This window comes from Phoca vitulina, unplaced genomic scaffold (genome assembly GCF_004348235.1).
Source record: "Phoca vitulina isolate PV1807 unplaced genomic scaffold, GSC_HSeal_1.0 scaffold32, whole genome shotgun sequence".
In the NCBI taxonomy this organism is placed as follows: Eukaryota; Metazoa; Chordata; class Mammalia; order Carnivora; family Phocidae; genus Phoca; species Phoca vitulina.
In genome coordinates this window covers 21,995,140-22,012,327 of record NW_022589735.1, presented here as the reverse complement: position 1 = coordinate 22,012,327, position 17,188 = coordinate 21,995,140, and the positions used below count along the sequence as shown (strand labels likewise).

General features: G+C 44.0%; 1 protein-coding gene across 1 annotated transcript; it reads right to left on the bottom strand.

Moving 5' to 3' along the window:
• Nucleotides 1-5,812: 5,812 nt before the first annotated feature.
• Nucleotides 5,813-17,188, bottom strand: CDO1 (cysteine dioxygenase type 1). Its single transcript, XM_032425355.1, has 5 exons — nucleotides 16,484-17,188; nucleotides 13,458-13,535; nucleotides 11,780-11,934; nucleotides 6,995-7,164; nucleotides 5,813-6,030 (listed from the first exon to the last, which is right to left on the bottom strand). Exons 1-5 carry the CDS (start codon nucleotides 16,651-16,653, stop codon nucleotides 6,001-6,003), a joined length of 603 nt encoding a protein of 200 aa, XP_032281246.1. The 5' UTR covers nucleotides 16,654-17,188; the 3' UTR covers nucleotides 5,813-6,000.

Here is a 17,188-nt window from a genome sequence, read left to right as displayed (position 1 = left end):
GTACATTCATACAATAGAAAACCATGACCCCATCAGTAGGAAAGAAAGAAGGAAGTGTTGGCATTCTTATATGGAAAGCTCTCCTTGTAAGTGCACAGCCTGGACTTCAGACTGTTACCCTACTTATAAATGATAAAAATAAATAAATAAGCAAACACAGAGAGTGGTAACATAGGTTACTTTTAGAAAGGGAAAGAGAGAGCCTGGGGGCAGGAATGGGAAGAATGGTCTTTACCATATGCTTTTTATGTTGTTTGTGTTTTCTATGACAGTATGTTTCATCTCTTCACACACACACACACACACACGTACACATCCCCCCCCCCCCCCCTTTGGTTTATTTTTTAAGATATTGGAGCTTTCAGAGAAAGACAAATACCCTATGATTTCACTCATATGTGGAATTTAAGAAACAAAACAGATGAACATAGGGAAGGGAAGGAAAAATAAAATAAGACAAAGCAGAGAGGGAGGCAAAGTATAAGAAACTCTTGATTACAGGAAACAAACTGAGGATTGCTGGAGGGGAGGGGGGTGTAGGGATGAGGTAACTGGGGGATGGGCACTAAGGAGGGCACGTGATGTGATGAGCACTGATGCAACTGATGAATTGCTCTACTCCTGAAACTAATACTCCACTGTATGTGAACTAACTTGAATTTAAATAAAATCTTGAATGAAAAAAAAATATTGCAGCTTTCCTTGGGAAACACCCATGAGTCTATCTGTAAAGTTTTCTATCTTTGAAGTGATGGGTTTTTTAAAATTCAAGAAGAGGGGCACCTGGCTGGCTTAGTCAGTAGAGCATGCGACTCGACTTTGGGGTTGTGAGTTTGAGCCCCAAGTTGGGTCTAGAGATTATTTAAAAATAAAATCTTTAAAAAAATTCAAAAAAAATTCAAGTATAAAAAATAATAAAAATAATTTAAAAATTAAAAAATCAGTATAATTAACATATAGTTCAGTATAGTCAAATATAACTAACATAGTTTCTGGTGTACAATACAATGATTGACAATTCTATACATTACTCAGTGCTCATCATGATAAGTGTAACTTTTTTTTAAAAACCCACTCCTTCATTGTCTTCTCCCCAGCAACAACCTCTCCACTGTCTGCCATGATAAGTATACTCTTTTTTGTTTGTTTCAAGTTTTTACTTAAATTCTAGTTAGTTGACATACAGTGTAGTACAGGTTTCAGGAGACTTTAGTGATTCATCACTTACATACAACATCCAGTGCTCATTGTAACAAGTGTCCTCCTTAATGCCCATCCCCCATCTAGCCCATCCCCCTACCCTCCTCCCTCCATCAACCCTCAGTTTGTTCTCTACAGTCAACACTCTCTTTTGGTTTGCCTTCCTCTCTTTTTCTGTTTTTCCCCCTTCCACTATGTTCATCTGTTCTGTTTCATGATAAGTATACTCTTACTCCCCTTCCCCTATTTCATGATGGGGCATTTTATAAGTTTTGCCAGGAAAAATATTCGGAATTATGGAAAAATATATATAATATTTATCATTTTAACCATTCACAAATGTGCAATTTAGTGACACCAGATACAACATTCACAATGTTGTATACCCATCACCACTATCTACACTCAAATCATTTTCATGACCTCCAACTCTACACCCACGGAACACTAACTCTCCCTCTCCCCTCCTCCCTTCCCCTGGGATCTCCAGTCTACTTTCTGTCTCTATGAATTGGCCTAGTCTAGGTACCTTACATAACAGTGGAATCATACAATATTTGTTGTGTGTCTGTCTTCTTTCACTATCCCGTATCCCTTTTTAATTTTTTAAAAATTTTTATTTATGTATTATTTTCCCATACACACTTTCTAAAGGACACACCTACCAACTGGATCCGTAAAGTTGTGAAAGTCTGAAGTGTCCTTTGTGTTGTTAGAAACACAGAGAACAGACCTTGTGAAATAGGTGGACATGCCTGGGACAAGGTAGCACCAGTTTCTGACGTTTCCTGGAAACCCCTTTGTAACTTTTAAAAGGTTAACTAATAGCCTAGCTTGCTAATGCCCTTCCCGCTCCAAAAATGACCTGAAATGGCCACCACTGTCCATGTGCTTTGGCTCACATAAGACAGGGTTCTTTAACCGGGGCTCCCAGGGGCCTTGGGAGGGTCCAGAAGTCTTTTCTGAAATTGTATGCCAATTTGTGGTGTGCTGGCCTTGAACTTGAGCATTCCGATTTTCAAAGTGCTCTTTGAGCCAGTAAAAAAAAAAAAAAAAAAAAGTCTTAAGCACCATTGCTAAATGGAATCATTAATGCTGCCCCCTCCCACAAAACACATATAAAAGCTCTTCCTTCATCAACTGGTCTGTCTACATACGTGATGAATGAATCCACACCAAAAGACAAGCCACTGACATGGGCCCGATGAAAGAAGTCTCTGGCTTAAAAACATGATCCTCAGAATTTCCATACTTAATATAAAATAATATGACACATGTGATTTGGTGACAAGGGAAAAGGACCACAGCACAAAGGTACATGAATGTAGAATTGTCACATGAGGAGATTGAGAGCTTTTCTCATTCACTTCATAAATCGGTACCGAGGACCTGCTCTGTTCAGGTCTAAGTGCTCAGGATAAGGCTGTGAATGAAACAATGTCTCCACCCTATGGGGCTCCCATCCTATTGGTAAGATTTAGACAACTAAGGAGTGAAAAGAGGTAGGACCCTTTTCAGATACTCCTAAATGCTTCAGTGAAATCGGATGGAGAGTGGCCGGATGTTTGCTTTTCTATAAGGTGGTTGGGGAATTCCTTTCTGGGGATAACACTTGAGCTGACTCCTGAAGGCCAAGAAGAGGCAGCCATGGAAAGAGTGGGGACAAGGGCACACTGGGCAGAGGGGACAGGCCATGCAGCACCTCAAGCTGCCAAGGAGATGGGAGGTCCTGAACGCTGAGGGTGTCCACGGGCCCAACAGCCAGCCCTGCCTTTCATGGACTCCTCACACAGGGCTTCTTCCTCTTCCTCTTCAACACTAAAGTCCTTACTGTCTTCATATCCCATCATCTTTCAGCAACCAGCACGACTCCAGCCGTCAATGTTCCTTCTCTTCCTACAAAGTCCTTTTGGGCCCTTGATGGCCTCACTGCCTCACCATCTGGGTCAACATGTCATCGAGCCAAGAGAACTTGGAGCTCCCGGAGGAGAAGCATGTCTGCTCCTTCTTAATGGTCGTGGATGACAGACAACTAGGCAAACCTCAGCGATCAGGGTGGGCAGGACGCCCACGACGGCCACAGACGCCAGAGTGGCCTTTTTGACTGAGCCTCAGATGCATAACGATCCTCAAATTTAGATGTGGCCATTATTTGCCGCACACTGTGTGTTAAAACTACTATCTATTAAACACTTATATCATATATATAAAATATTTACCACCTTTTTTCTTTTAATACAGTAGGAAACACAAAAATTGGATGTGGCCCAGATTGCTCTTACCTGAAAGACCTAAGTATAAAGAGAACGAGTTCTAAAGGAAGTTGCTTGGGGTCAAATCCTAGGTTCATTTATTCTTGGCCAGATAAATTTGGTAAGTGCTTAACAGTTCTAAATATGGGGAACAACGGTGTCTCAGATGGATTATAATAGAGCCTTACCCATACCTAACTTAAATGAGGAGACTTGAGACTTCTTGAGTTGAGATTTGGGCAAAATTTTGGACTTTCAGTTGACACTGTGGTGGAAACTTTGGGGACCTTGGGGTGGGGTCAATCTACTTTGCATATGGGATGGACCTGGCTCTCTGGGAGCAAGAGGGTAGACGGTGGTAGAATGACCCCCACAGACATCCTCATCCTGACCCCCAGAACCTACGGATATATTAGCTCACACGCCACGAGACTTTACAGATCGAAGCGTAGAGTGTAGAGACACAGATGGTTTCTAGTTGCTTGAGTCCTTCCGAGGAGCAAAGAGAAGCAAAGATCAGCTCCGAGTGCAGACATACAGGACTCAGCCTGCCATTGCTGGCTTGAAGATGGACAAGGGGATCCCGAGCCAGGAATGTGGGCAGTCTCCAGAAGCTAGGGAAAGCGCCTGGGTGGCTCAGTTGTTAAGCGTCTGCCTTCAGGTCGGGTCATGATCCCAAGGTCCTGGGATTGAGCCCCGCATCGGGCTCCCTGCTCGGCGGGAAGCCTGCTTCTCTGTCTCCCACTCCCCACCTGCTTGTGTTCCCTCTCTCACTGTCAAATAAATAAATAAAATCTTAAAAAAAAAGAAAACACCCAAAAAACCAGATTCGACACAGAACTCACAGAAAGGAAATGCAGGCCTGCCGACATCTTGATTTTAATGCTGTGAAACGGACTTCTGACCCATGGAGCTCCAGGAAAATCAATCTGTGTTGCTTTAAGCCACTAAGTCTGTGGTAAAAGGTGTTAAAGCAGCAGTATGTAAAGGAGCACCAACACATGACCTAATGCATGAAGAAATTTCCCAGAAGTTAGTACCTCTAAACAACTTGTAACAATGCCTACCATGTAGTAAGCACTCAGTAAGTGGTTAACATCCTTCTCAAAGATGAGAGGGAAACAAAGATGTCATAAAGATATAAATAATTCTACAAGATGGTGTCAACAACCAAGCAACGATCTACATAGAACCATCTTCAAAGGACTTTACTTTCTGAGTAAGTTTCTGGAAATAATCAATTCCAAGATTATGACAGGTATTCCTAAAATGACTGCCGGAAGTCGGAGCAGCAAACTCAAAATACATATGTGGTCTTTGTAGGTAACATCAACAGGACAAACCAGCAAGCTGGACGGTGGGCCAGACCGGAGCGGTAGCCCCATTGGAAGGGGCAGATCTGAGCCCAGCTGACATCAATGAAAATGCAATGCAGGGACGTCAAATTTTCAAGAAGCTAGAAATCTACACATTGTTCTATGAAATCTCTTATTTTTAAATGCTGGGAACCAATTCCCATTGAAACACAGACAGACCCACACATTATTTTCAGGCAAAACTGCTCATATTGGCCAACCACACGGGGGCCAGAGGCCCTGGACTTGGTATCTCTGGCCATTTAGTGAATGTATGTGAAGCACAAAAAGGTAAGCTGCTTTGAATGCTTTTTTTTTTTTTTTTTGGCCCTCTCAACACCTTATCTCATAAAAGCATCTTTTGCAGTGTTTTTGGTACCCCACTGAAATCTAAGAAAGTATGAATTAAATGAAATTCCAATCAAGTTAAACAGAAAGACAACTTTGAATTGTATTCAAATCCAGTTTTATTAAAATTATTTGGCAATTTTAGTGGTTATACAAAGTCTTTGACTAGGACCACTGCACACATTAGACATGAGTTTGTGTTTTTGGTTCGGCCTGGGTTTAGGGGTACAGGTACTTTCCTAAAATCTTCTGCCCTCCCTTTCATTACCAAATGGCAAAGTGCCTTGAGTTTCTCTGTCTACAATATCCTGCTACTTATCGGACGGGAATTTGTCAAGTAAGACTGAAAAAATAAAATCCATAGATTCAAAAAATTCTCTGCAAATATTAAGAACATACAAAGGATACGAAAGACACCTACATTTAGTCCTCCAAGTAACAAGGCAAGCATCTGATGTCTGTGGTTTCTTGTTTTTATTTATTGCTAATTACAATTCAGAGACCAAAGGGTTTCCAGAAGCTCTAAAAATCTTCATTGAATTGTTGACATTCATTGACATTCCCCCCATACAGTTCCACTGAATTCAGAGGATAAAACCAGGAGAGCACTTGAATTGGCCTTTAAAATTACGAGCCCGTTTTTCCTTTAGTGTGTGATTTTTCTTCTGCAGTAGCTTGGAGTACTATCTGCTTGCTCAGTGCTTGACAATTAGCATCTGCCTTGCGGGAGATCTAAGTATTGGCTTCGTAAAGTGTATTATGGACAGCAGCTGCTGGAGGCATCCCTGTCCAGGGCAAAACTTTTAGCAGACCTTAAGCTAAAACCTTAGAGGATTTGGTGCTCCTTAGTTGTTCTCCAGGGATCCTGAAGCTGTCTATAAGAGACAAAGAAAGTTGTGTAAGAATCTTTACACAAGAACTTTCAGCTGGTTCCTAAGGAGTCCTTGCTTTTCTAGCCATGTATGAAAACTTGGCTTTGGCCGGGAAGCCCTGTTGTTTTGTTCCTGTGATAAGACTATCTCTTGGGGATTGGAATGCAGACAACGAGGCTGGGCAATCACTTGAGAAAATTCTGCCCTCGCTTCCCTCCGAGGTGGTACTTTCTTAAGATTTGTGAGGATAGTTTCCAGTACTGGTTTTCAGGCATTGTCTATTTCTGGACATTCTCGTTATGAATTCCAGACCGTTCCCCTGAATGGCCAATGTATTTCACCAGCGGGAGAAGACTGTTCATACCCAATCACTGTTGGCTGCCTAATTATTTTCAGGAGGAAACACTTACTCCTCCAGGAGAACACATTACCAGAGTCTACTCTCACGGATTTGTGGCCTAAACAATAGCACTGCTCCAAGAAAAAGCAGCCTGGCACTCAAAACAGGTGAATGTATTTATATCATCAGAATAGGGCCTTGACTTTGGGAAGGTTAACTATGCGAGTGATTTGTGTTGTCCTAGTTCATAGGCCTGTGAACATTAAGTCACAGCAGAAGCAGTGAACATCAAATAATAGTTTTTATTCTTATTTCTCTAAGAAGTGAAGGAACATTTTCTTTAGGAAAGAGCATACACTTTTAAGTTTCGCCACACATAATTCTTTGCATCTAATTTATGTTTTTAAAAAAATATAAGTGGAAAATAACCTCTCCCAAATTAAAGAAAAGACTTAGGATATAAGGGTCCCCTCCCCCACATTAAAGTTCATCTCATTCTTCACTTCAAGAATACTTACCGCGAGACATTCGAATAGTATCTGGGACAAAAAAGAAAAATCAATGCATACAGGGTCACGTTGCCGACCCACAAAGCACTTAATCCCAGGAGAGAGAACTTCTACTTACAAATGGAGTCCTGATTCCAAATTTGCTATGGAATGTCATGGTGACTTTGTTTTTATGTCCTGTTCTTTGATCAAAGGCATGGCACGTATCAAACGGTGGGCTGTACAAGTGAAGGCTCACGGCGGGTTCCGTGTGGCTAATGTTCTCTACTCGATGTAAGCCAATGGAATCTACATGATACCCAAGAAGGAGAAGTGGATAAAGGAGCTGAGATGACTGACAGGTGCCGGTTAAAGTTTTGCCAACCACGTGAGATCATAAATCAATCTGATACAGACAAGCAGTCACTTCGAAGGGACTTTCCAGTTAAAGATCGTAAGCAATGTGTCCTTTACTCTTTCCCGAAACCCCCCTACAATTGTATTAGAACAATTTTAAAAAGGCATCAACCCACAAAGGCCAAAAAAAAAAAAAAAAAACCCAACACCAATGGGAAAATAGAAAACATCAATGAAAGCATAAAAGTTTGAGAGCTTGAAAGTAGATGAATGGCTTTGCCAAGGACAGAAAGCTCAATCCTTAGCTCCCTGTGAGGAGAGCCCAAAATTAACCTGACTTCCATCTTGATATCATATCTGTATCTACATATCAACAGCTCAGGGATGGCAGCTTCTGGAAATGAGGATGAAGATGGGGCGAAAAATCCAAGAACTGGTTGCAAGCCTATTAAGTAGAGGCTCAGATCCCTTTTACCACTTCTCTCCCTCATTCCCCTGAGTACAAGTCTGAGATCTATACTCTAGAAAGAGTCTAACACATGAACTCAGGACCGGTGGATACCAGGTGAAAAACAGGTGACGTTACCAGGTGACGTAAGTGATCATTTACCTACTGAATGGTACAATCCCTGCTTTCTTCCCCACCTAGCTGCCAGAATGCTGCCAGACAGGATTCCCCCCCACCCCACCACCCCTCCACCCTCCTCCCCAGCCTGACAGGAGATGGGAAGCACCTTCTCAGGGGATCTGATCGGCTCTAGAACAAAGCTCTTCAAGATATCGCTACTGGTTGTTCCTCAAGGAGAAATGTCTGCCAGATTATCCTGGAGGGAAGTCTAGTTGACACACAACATCCATGTGTTCAGAGCTACCAGTTAACTTTTTTTTTGTCCCCAGTTTCAAATATTAGCATACAGCCAAGGCCACGAGACAACTGAGCAAGGCCTCTAGTAGTAAAGACAGGGTGCAGAGCACCCCCCGCCCCCACCAAAATGCAGACCCTTGAAATAGACACTGCTCAGGAGACTTAAAAAAATTTTTATGATTAATATCCTCAGAGAGAGAAGCTCAATACCACAAAAAGGACCAGAGAACAAAAGGAGCTTTCAGAAACAAAAAGAAATAGCTGAAACAAAAACCTGAATAGAAAGGTTGGAAGAAAAACTGAGGAAGCTAGAAAAGACTCAAAGAACAGAGGAATAAAAAGAGAAAATAGGAAAGAAAAAAAAATCAGACGGCTAGTTCAGGAGGTTTCATAACTGAGCAATAAGAGGTTCAGAAACAGAACCAAAACACCAAAACCAAACAAAACCCCAAAGAAATAACTTGAGAATATTTTCTTGACTAGAAGGACACAGATTTCCAGAATGAAAGAACCCACAGACTACCCAACACAATGAATGAGCGTCATGAATCAAGGTACAGGACTGTAATACTGGGGATAGGAAAAGATACCAAAAGAGAACATTCCGAAGTTTCTAGAAAGAAAAAATAATTACACAGAAAGATTCAAGAATCAGAATGGCACCAGGCTTTCAAAAAGAAGACAGACTGGAAACGAAAAGTCAAGGGATTACCTTCATAGTTCTGAGAGAAGATCCTAGGCCCTAATTCCATATCAGGCTAACTTATCAATCAAGTTGCGAGGGTGGAATAGAGATTTTTAGATATATGAGGTCTCAAAAACTTACTTTCCATGAACCCTTTCTTTCTCATAGAGCCAATGAAGATATCTTCCACCAAAATAAGAGCACAAACCAAGAAGGAAGCAGACAAGCGATCAGGAAAAAAGGGGATCAGTAATGGGAAGGAGCACAGGGAAAGCCTGCATGATGTGAGGGGACCCCAGGATGGCAGATGAGCCCTGGCTGAGAGACTGATCAATTCACATTGAAGTAAGTCTAAGGGCCCTGGGGGAAAGGAAGGAAGGAAGGAAGGAAGGAGGGGAGGGAGGGAAGAGAGGAAAGAGAAAATACTCAAAAATATGTTGAGAAAAAATTTCTCGTTAGGAGAGAGTTTGAGGTGTAATCAAGGAAGGAATTCAGTGTTAATTAGTGTAGTTAAGGTAGGCACCAAATTATGATTTATACTTTATGATCTGGCTCCATGAGCTCGTATAAGACAAAAGCAAAGCCTAGAAGGTGAAGACTGAGGTTCTATCCCAGCTATAGTTAGACCACCTTCCAACAACTCACAACTTCTGGGATCTTTAGCCGTTTTCCTCATTTCCCAAAATGGGACGTAATTCTCGGATAAGCAGACTTTTTGGTTCTATAGCTTACTGCTCATAATAGACCGGCTTAAGCACAATTTTGAACCTAAGTTCTACATTCTTAAGAGATGGCCACCCTTACACAAATTATTGGTTTCTCCAGTTGCAAGCGCATACACTGCCCAATGCCTGCCGCACAATCCTGCAGGCACAGACCCCACAAAACCTAGTCATCGTCCTTCAGAGAAGCCCCTGAAACTCTTGTCTGGTATCTACAGTTAATAATCCCAGCATCCATCCATCCATCCACCCACCCGTCCATCCATCCATTCATCCGTCCATCCATCCGTCTTTGCCTCCTTTCCTTATGCCCGTGGTGTACCATCTCTCACGATAACCTTGGACCTTTCTTGGTGATACTTACAGATGCCAGTTTGTTTTAGGCATGTCTACCATTTGCCTTTATGTAATTTGGTCTCCTTGTCTCAACTTTCTTTTTTCTCCACCCCGTGTTGCACACTGCTACGGAATCCATCAAGATACTCCCAATAAAACTCTACTGACCAGAGCAAGCTCTTACTTTCAGCTGGTTTTGGAGGCCCCAGGCCCTCATCTCACTCTACTCTCTTCCTACTCCTGCCCAAGCCCATTCTCCCTTGTCTCTAGCAAGACCATTCCGGAACTTTTCATTCTTTGTAATGATTGTGACTTCCCTTCCCTCACATTCTTCCCTGTACTCGAAACACCCTTCCCACCATCAGTACCCATCTGCACCCCTCCCGCATCGGTAAAAATCAAGAGTTGAACTCTCGAGGCTTTTCATCTTATGGGCAATTCGTCTACAGAAATTCAGCTTTTCCCACCCAATATTTTACTGACTGGCAAAATTTCCCAGAAAAATCAGAATTTCCCACTTTGGTGGAAAAGGAATTTGAACCATGTGGCTGGAACTGAGTGGCCATCACTGTCCCCCTTAGACAGCGTGGCCTGCCCACACCAAGACCCACAGCCCTATTCTTGGCCTGTATGACTCACTTACCTTACCTGCTTGGCTCCTATAGGTTTTGCACTGAAGACCCTTGAAAAAAAGCTTACCTCCTCTTTAAGACCTAATCTAGTTTCACAAAGACTCTGGGACTCTAGCTGAAAGCAATTATTCTGAAAGGCTTTTTGGCTTCACTGGGAGGAATACAGGCAACAAAATTGTTCCAGGAGATTTGGTATGTCTTATATATACCAACCCTCAGATAAAAGCTTCCCGCCACATAAGAAATGGACCCCTTTGTGTTTTGTGAATGGGGGAGAAAATTTCCCATACTAACTGACCTTTGCAAGTGGCTTACATTCTTAAACTAATGAACAAATTCAGGCCAAGTGTCAAAACTAATATGGGACTTTAAGATACAAGAAAAAAGTTGCATGGCCAGAAAAAAATCTCTGTAATATTTTATTTTACATCAATGGGATGGCATCCCAATTAAGAGTATGGGCTTTGGAATCAAATGGCTTGAGTTCAAATCCTGACGGGCACTTAAAAGCTGAGTGACCTCAGACGAGTTATTTATTGTTCCTGTATGTTGGCAATGTCATCTATAAATGGGAATCAAAAATGATCTCCCACCACCTTTAACAGGCTTTTTGGAAAGTTACTATCTCCTTTAGAAATACAGATGTTAATCACAGCCTCTTCTGAAAAGCATCTGGCTCTCCCAGATCACATTTAGGAGAAAGAATGAATTCTTGGTAGAGATCTATAAATCATTGGTAAATAATGTGCTCTACAAAGATTCCCTTGAGAACATGCTTTTAAGTATGCTGTATGTATTTTATAAAAACAGGGACTAGCCAGCATTCTTAATCATTTCCAGAACATTTCCTTACATTTTCTAACACAAAGACTAATATTTCCAACCTGGCCTCACTCCCTTATTAAGAGAATCTACTTTTGGGGTGCCTGGCTGGCTCAGGCCACAGAGCGTGCAACTCTTGACCTCAGGGTTGTGGGTTTGAGCCCCATGTTGAGTGTAGAGATCACTCAAAAATAAAATCTTTAACAAAAATAAAAATAAAAGAATCTACTTTTGTAAATTCATATTCGATGCTAACTGTCCTCAGACTTGGCAGGAAATGACTTTTCAGTGCATCTACTGCACGTATTTTGAATAAAGTGATTCTAACTCAGATGCAAAGCTTAAAAAAACCAAAACCTACTGCTTTTAGATCATTTTCCAAGTATCTGAAACCATGACTCCATGAACCAAAGTCTGCTGGACGTGGGCAAGTAAGCAGTATTTCAGAAGGGAGTTCAAGGCTTTTCCCACTTGCCCTTAGAAAAAGGTATTCGATGTTAGTTACCGTTGATGTAGGCACACTGGTTTTCTCTCAAGATTCTTTCAGACTTCTTGATCATCTCGTTGGATTTTTTGTCAGGCCAGGCAAATAAGGTCTCCTTTAGATTTCCCTGCAGCATCTTCAGAAAGCAGTGGGAGTCGGTGTGGTCATGGATACTGCTACACATAGACACAAAAAGACAACGGACTCAGTGGATGGCCCAGCAGCACCCAGAGCCGCGTAACACTCTGCCCAGAGCTGATTCCTGCTGCATACTGTCGAGAGGACGGGTCACAAACCATTTCAGCTGGCTTTGTAAATGTCATCGATTTGTAATTAACAGCGTTCAGGGCAACACGTAACATACTATGTCTTCCGTATCAGTGCATATACGGGGTGCAATGCTGATGCACGACCGAAGTATAGAACAGTGCGTTTTTAAAAACCGGGTTGTATGACTACTTTGATAACAGAAAGACAAAACCAGCAACCTTTTATCTTCTGCAAGACACAGCTTTCAAGAACTCAATTAAGCTGGGCTACAACTCGATTATAAAACCTCAGAGAAATTTGAGAAAGGATAAAGATAATCATCTCTCATAACTGCATCACACTTGTAAGATCACTTTATAATGGGTTTTTTTGCCCCCCAGGCCTTTTCTCTTTTCTCCTGCCTTTGGGGGACAAAAGGTATGTGTATGTGTGTTAACACCCAGACGTTTTACTGCCATCATGTTAATATTTTGTAGATTTAGAGTACCCCACCTGTGATTAACTCCCAACAATGGAGGGAGAATGGAAGTATATTGGATTTGCAGAAAATATTTATTCATGTAACCTTAGGCTAATAAAAGGTATGAACCTGTATGTTATTAGCATTTATCTTCTATGTTGAATGCATAAAACCATAAGAACTCATTTCCTAAACCCACAGAGCCTAGTCCTACTCTTGACATAATCTGCTTTCAAAAAATATTGAGAGAATGAATGAAAACAATGCCATTCTGTATGAGTAAAATCCTCTATAGACCTAACTCCCCCCAAATCTCATAAATTCAGGTCTCCTCTCTCCCATCAAAAACGGGTCTGCCAGTATTGTTTTTACCATTCTCAAAAGCCCGAGAAGGATCTGTTTACAGAGATAACAATACTCACAAGTGTATGAACTAGGGACAAATTAAGGAACCAAGTTTCAAAGAAATGGTATTAGTTTAAGCTGCCTTGCCCTCTACATAAAAAAACTAAAAAGAAAGTAAAAAAAGGCAAAGACAGTAAACGACTTGAAGTAGCAAGAAATTTTCTGAATTTGTGAATTGCTCTTCTGGGTCTAAATGTGGACCCTTTGGTCTTTGGTCCCGTAACTGTTTACAGACTTCAAAGCACCACAAAGGTCAAGTTTTAGCAAAATTCCGTATACATTTAACTCTACAGGAGACACACAGAGAGAGAGAGATTAAGTTAAACTGGTTACTACCTCCTTCGATTTACTACTCATTTGGGGGGCTGGTTTTGATATACATGGTGTATGCCTAAACCCCTGATGTTAATTCCCATGAGAATTTCTGTTGGGACATTTTGAACAAATAACTGTAACATGAAATCTGTTAATGCTCCCAAGACCTGTAGCCATTCTGGTACTGGCCTTTTCTTAGGCTGGACTAGATCATCGACTAAGCATCTGCAAATGAATTAACTGTATTACCTGCCATGTCCTTCACCCCAACACAGAATCATTAGGTTGAATTTTCCATTTCCTTCATCCACAAGATTTCGAGTATACCTGAAAGGAAGGTATTCAGAAGTTTGAATCTGGTTGATGAAATATGCATTGGGAAAAAGAAGTGTGTCACAAAGTATGGCTCACTTACAAAAGTGAACATTTCTACCTCTAAACAACTTTAAATGTGGTTTTCTAATTAGAAAAATCCAGCACAAATGAAAACAAGTCATTTTTTCAGGTCATTTTGGACATTTTTGTATTTTGTATCACCACGTTTGTAACTGCTCTGTTTTAATTAATGGCACAAAAAAGGTAACGGGGGAAAAAAAGCAAATTCCTTGATTCTCCTCGTGACAGCCTCAAACTGATAAAAAGAATAAGTTTCTTACAGAGGTATTTACAAAGTACATTACCGTTCTAGGCAAGAATGTTGCTATTGTTTTTTTTTTTTTTTTCTTCCTCCCTGTAGCTAAACCAGAACGTAAGAAACAAGGTTTCATTAAATAGCTGTTTCTAGAATTCTCCTTAGTATTTGCTATAACCCAGACACAAACCACATTCAAAAGCACTCATAATGGAAAATTCCTCCACAAATAGGGTGGGGATTGACTTAAGTATACAACAAAGGACACTCCATAGGGAAGTAAATAACACTCTAAACCTTTTCCAGGAGAAACCAGTAACTGGCCACAAAAAATCCCAAATCGAAAGGACCACAAGCACACCATCAGTAAAACAAAAACCAAAACCCACTTTTAAAGTTTCTCTTGGTCGAAAAGGTACCATCCACACCATCTAATTAGCAAAGTTTGATATAAATCATGACATTCACTTAGATTTTTTAAGACAAGGAATCTTTCTCCCATATTTGGGGGAGTGTTTGATCACACAGTCATCTGTTCATTTATGTCCTGAATGCCCCTTCCTCCCTTTTCCTCCCCAGGCAGGAGGCCAGGTGCTGGCAGAGCGGGAGCACGGAGAGAAAGGTGATTAGTAAGTGCTTTTTAGATGTCAGTCATCCTTACTTGGTAGCCCTTGATGACCTCGCAAGGGGCTGTGCACACAGCCTTTAATTCCCAATAAACTCCACTTTTGGTGTCAGGATACTCTTTTTCTCCCTCTACCAGTCTTGCGGTCACCCCCCTTGCCTCTCTGGAGCTATTTCCAGAGACGTTACCATCTGGCTCACACTAGAACATTCTGTCTTGGTTTGTCTGCACTGGCTTTCCCAAGGTCAGAGATCAGAGTCCTTTGCAGTGCTGGACACCTATGCCATGCAAAAAAAATACTATCAAAATGATTTGCACTGTCCTACATCTCTCCCTCCACACTGCCCCAGCTGCCCACCCAGGACTGCATCATTATTTTAGTTGCACTTCCGGATGCCTGTGCATAGATCAACACAAATGCTTGCATTTCAAGTGACTCAGAGCTTATCAATCAAGAGGAACTGAAAGCCCCTGGAAATGCCATTGTTCTAAAGATTCAGAGCCCTTCCAGCCTACCGTGGTTGGTGAATTTCACTTGGTCAATGATCTATCTAGGCTGAGGGCAAACTCATGGTGCCACGCATCAGCTGGAAGGTTAGTGGTTGTTTGGAGTGAGGACTCGGAATAATGATGCTAATTTGACTCTCAGGGCTGCTACCTGATAGAAGTCTGACCCAGTGCAGGTAATCCAACCTTTTTATTGCCTACCATTCCTCATCTGTAAAACAGCTGGATAAGAATTGTACCTATCTCACAGAGGTGTCATGAGATAAATGAGTTAATATGGTGTATTAAACTGCCTGGAAGAGTACCTGGCCCAGAATAAGCCCTCACTTGGAGCTAGCCGCAAAATTAAAAAGTGAACTCTGCTAGCTTTACTGGTAGCCACAGAAGGATAGGAACCAAAGGAATTTCCTGGAGCCACGTACAAGTGGAAAATGGGATCTTAAGCAGGCTTCGCTGTTGTATTTCAAATCCTAAAATACAGAGGAAACAGCCCTTGCCGACAAACACACTTACCTATATTTAGGTAGGGTGACTAAAAGGAACTGCTCCCAAGGAAAACAATCTCTGCTTATTCTTATCTTTCAAGTATTTTCCTCTGCCTACCCTCAGCCCAACCAGCCATAAAGACTGAATCGCTAGCTGCCCTTCAGAACAGAAAACCCTCACCCTTCAGGGGGGGATCAGGTTTTACTTCCGGTGCTAGAGGACTGGTAGAGAGATTCATTGAAGCCAGAGCTGCAAAGGACCATCTCACTCCAGCACATCTGGGAAGCAGCGGTCTCCCATTTACATTCCAGAGCCTCAGAACTAAGGATTTGAGAAAGCATATTGCCTGGGGGCTGAAAGGGAAGCACTCCTTGAATTCACAACCCTGAGAGTGGGTGGAAATAACCCCACAGCCCGGCAAGTTAAATGGGTCTGGGAGGGTCAGCATGAGCTGAAAGCAGCTATTTTATCGTGGCAAAAATGCCTGTTGGCAGGTGCCCGGCCGCGGGCGACCGACTGATGGAGAACTGGCTCGGGGGACTGTGTCCTCCACCGCCACCCCTTTCTCGGGATGGCTGATGGAGTTCTCTCCAGGGAGCACGCTCCGTCCCCCAGGGGCGGCGGGCCGGGGAAAGCCCAAGCGCGTGGGGCCACCGCGGGGGGCGGGGGGGTCTCCCCGCACCGCCGCGCCCGAGGCGAGCGAGCAAGCCGGAGGGAAGAGCACAGCTCCCGAAGCCGAGAGAAGGAGCGGAGGTTTGGAAGCGTCCGGGTGGACCGGCGAGAAGAGGACAAAACACCTTGCAGCGGTGCAGTGGCCTCCGCGCCCGGAGCCTTCCGCAGTCTCCGGCCAGGCCGGGATGCTCCGCCTTTGGGCCAAAGCGCCGAGCGCCAGCCCTGCGGCTCGAGGGCGAGAAGGCGCAGCGCGGGGGTGCGGGAAAAAGGCTGGCGAGCGGCCGGAGGGTGGGCGCCGCGGGGCGTCGGAGACCTGCGCCCGAGCTCTCGGGGCCGGGGCTAGGGCGCGCTCACCGGTACTGGTCGAACTTGGCGTACGCCGCCCACTCGGCGGGGTCGCTCTCGTAGGCTTCCAGGACTGCCTGCACCTCCTCCACGTTGACCTCCTCGCCGGCGAAGAGCTGGTGCAGGATGCGGATCAGATCCTCCAGGGTCCGCGGCTTGAGCACCTCGGTCTGCTCCATCCCTCGCGGGGCTGGCGGCGCGCGCGGCTCTCTGCTGGGCTGAGCGCGGGGGAGCTGGGGGCGAGGGACCTCAGCTGCTGGCTGCACAGCTGCGCGCGCGGGCGCACACACACACACACACACACACAACCCCCAGACTCTCGAGCGCCACAGCTAAAGAGCCCCCCACCAAGATATCAAGAGGCACCCCCAGGTCCCCCAGCAGCGTGGCGGATCCGGGCTCGCGGTAGAAGTCGCCGCGCGCACAAATCAGGATCGAGTCGGCTGGGTCCGGCGGCCCGGCCCTTTTTAAGCTCTCGGAGTCGGCGGGACTGTACCAACGGCCCTCGGGGGGTGGGGAGAGGCGGGGAGCGACCTGGGGACCGTGGCGGAGGCGGCGGGAGCGTGCGGACAAGGTCCACGCACGCCGCCCCGGGTCCCCTCCTCCCTCCCCACCCCCCGGCACGGCGGCGCTCCCGGGGACCCCGGCTCCGCGTCCCCGCCTCCTCGGTGGGCTTCTTGCGGTCCCCCGCCCACCTCGGCGCGGCGCATTGTG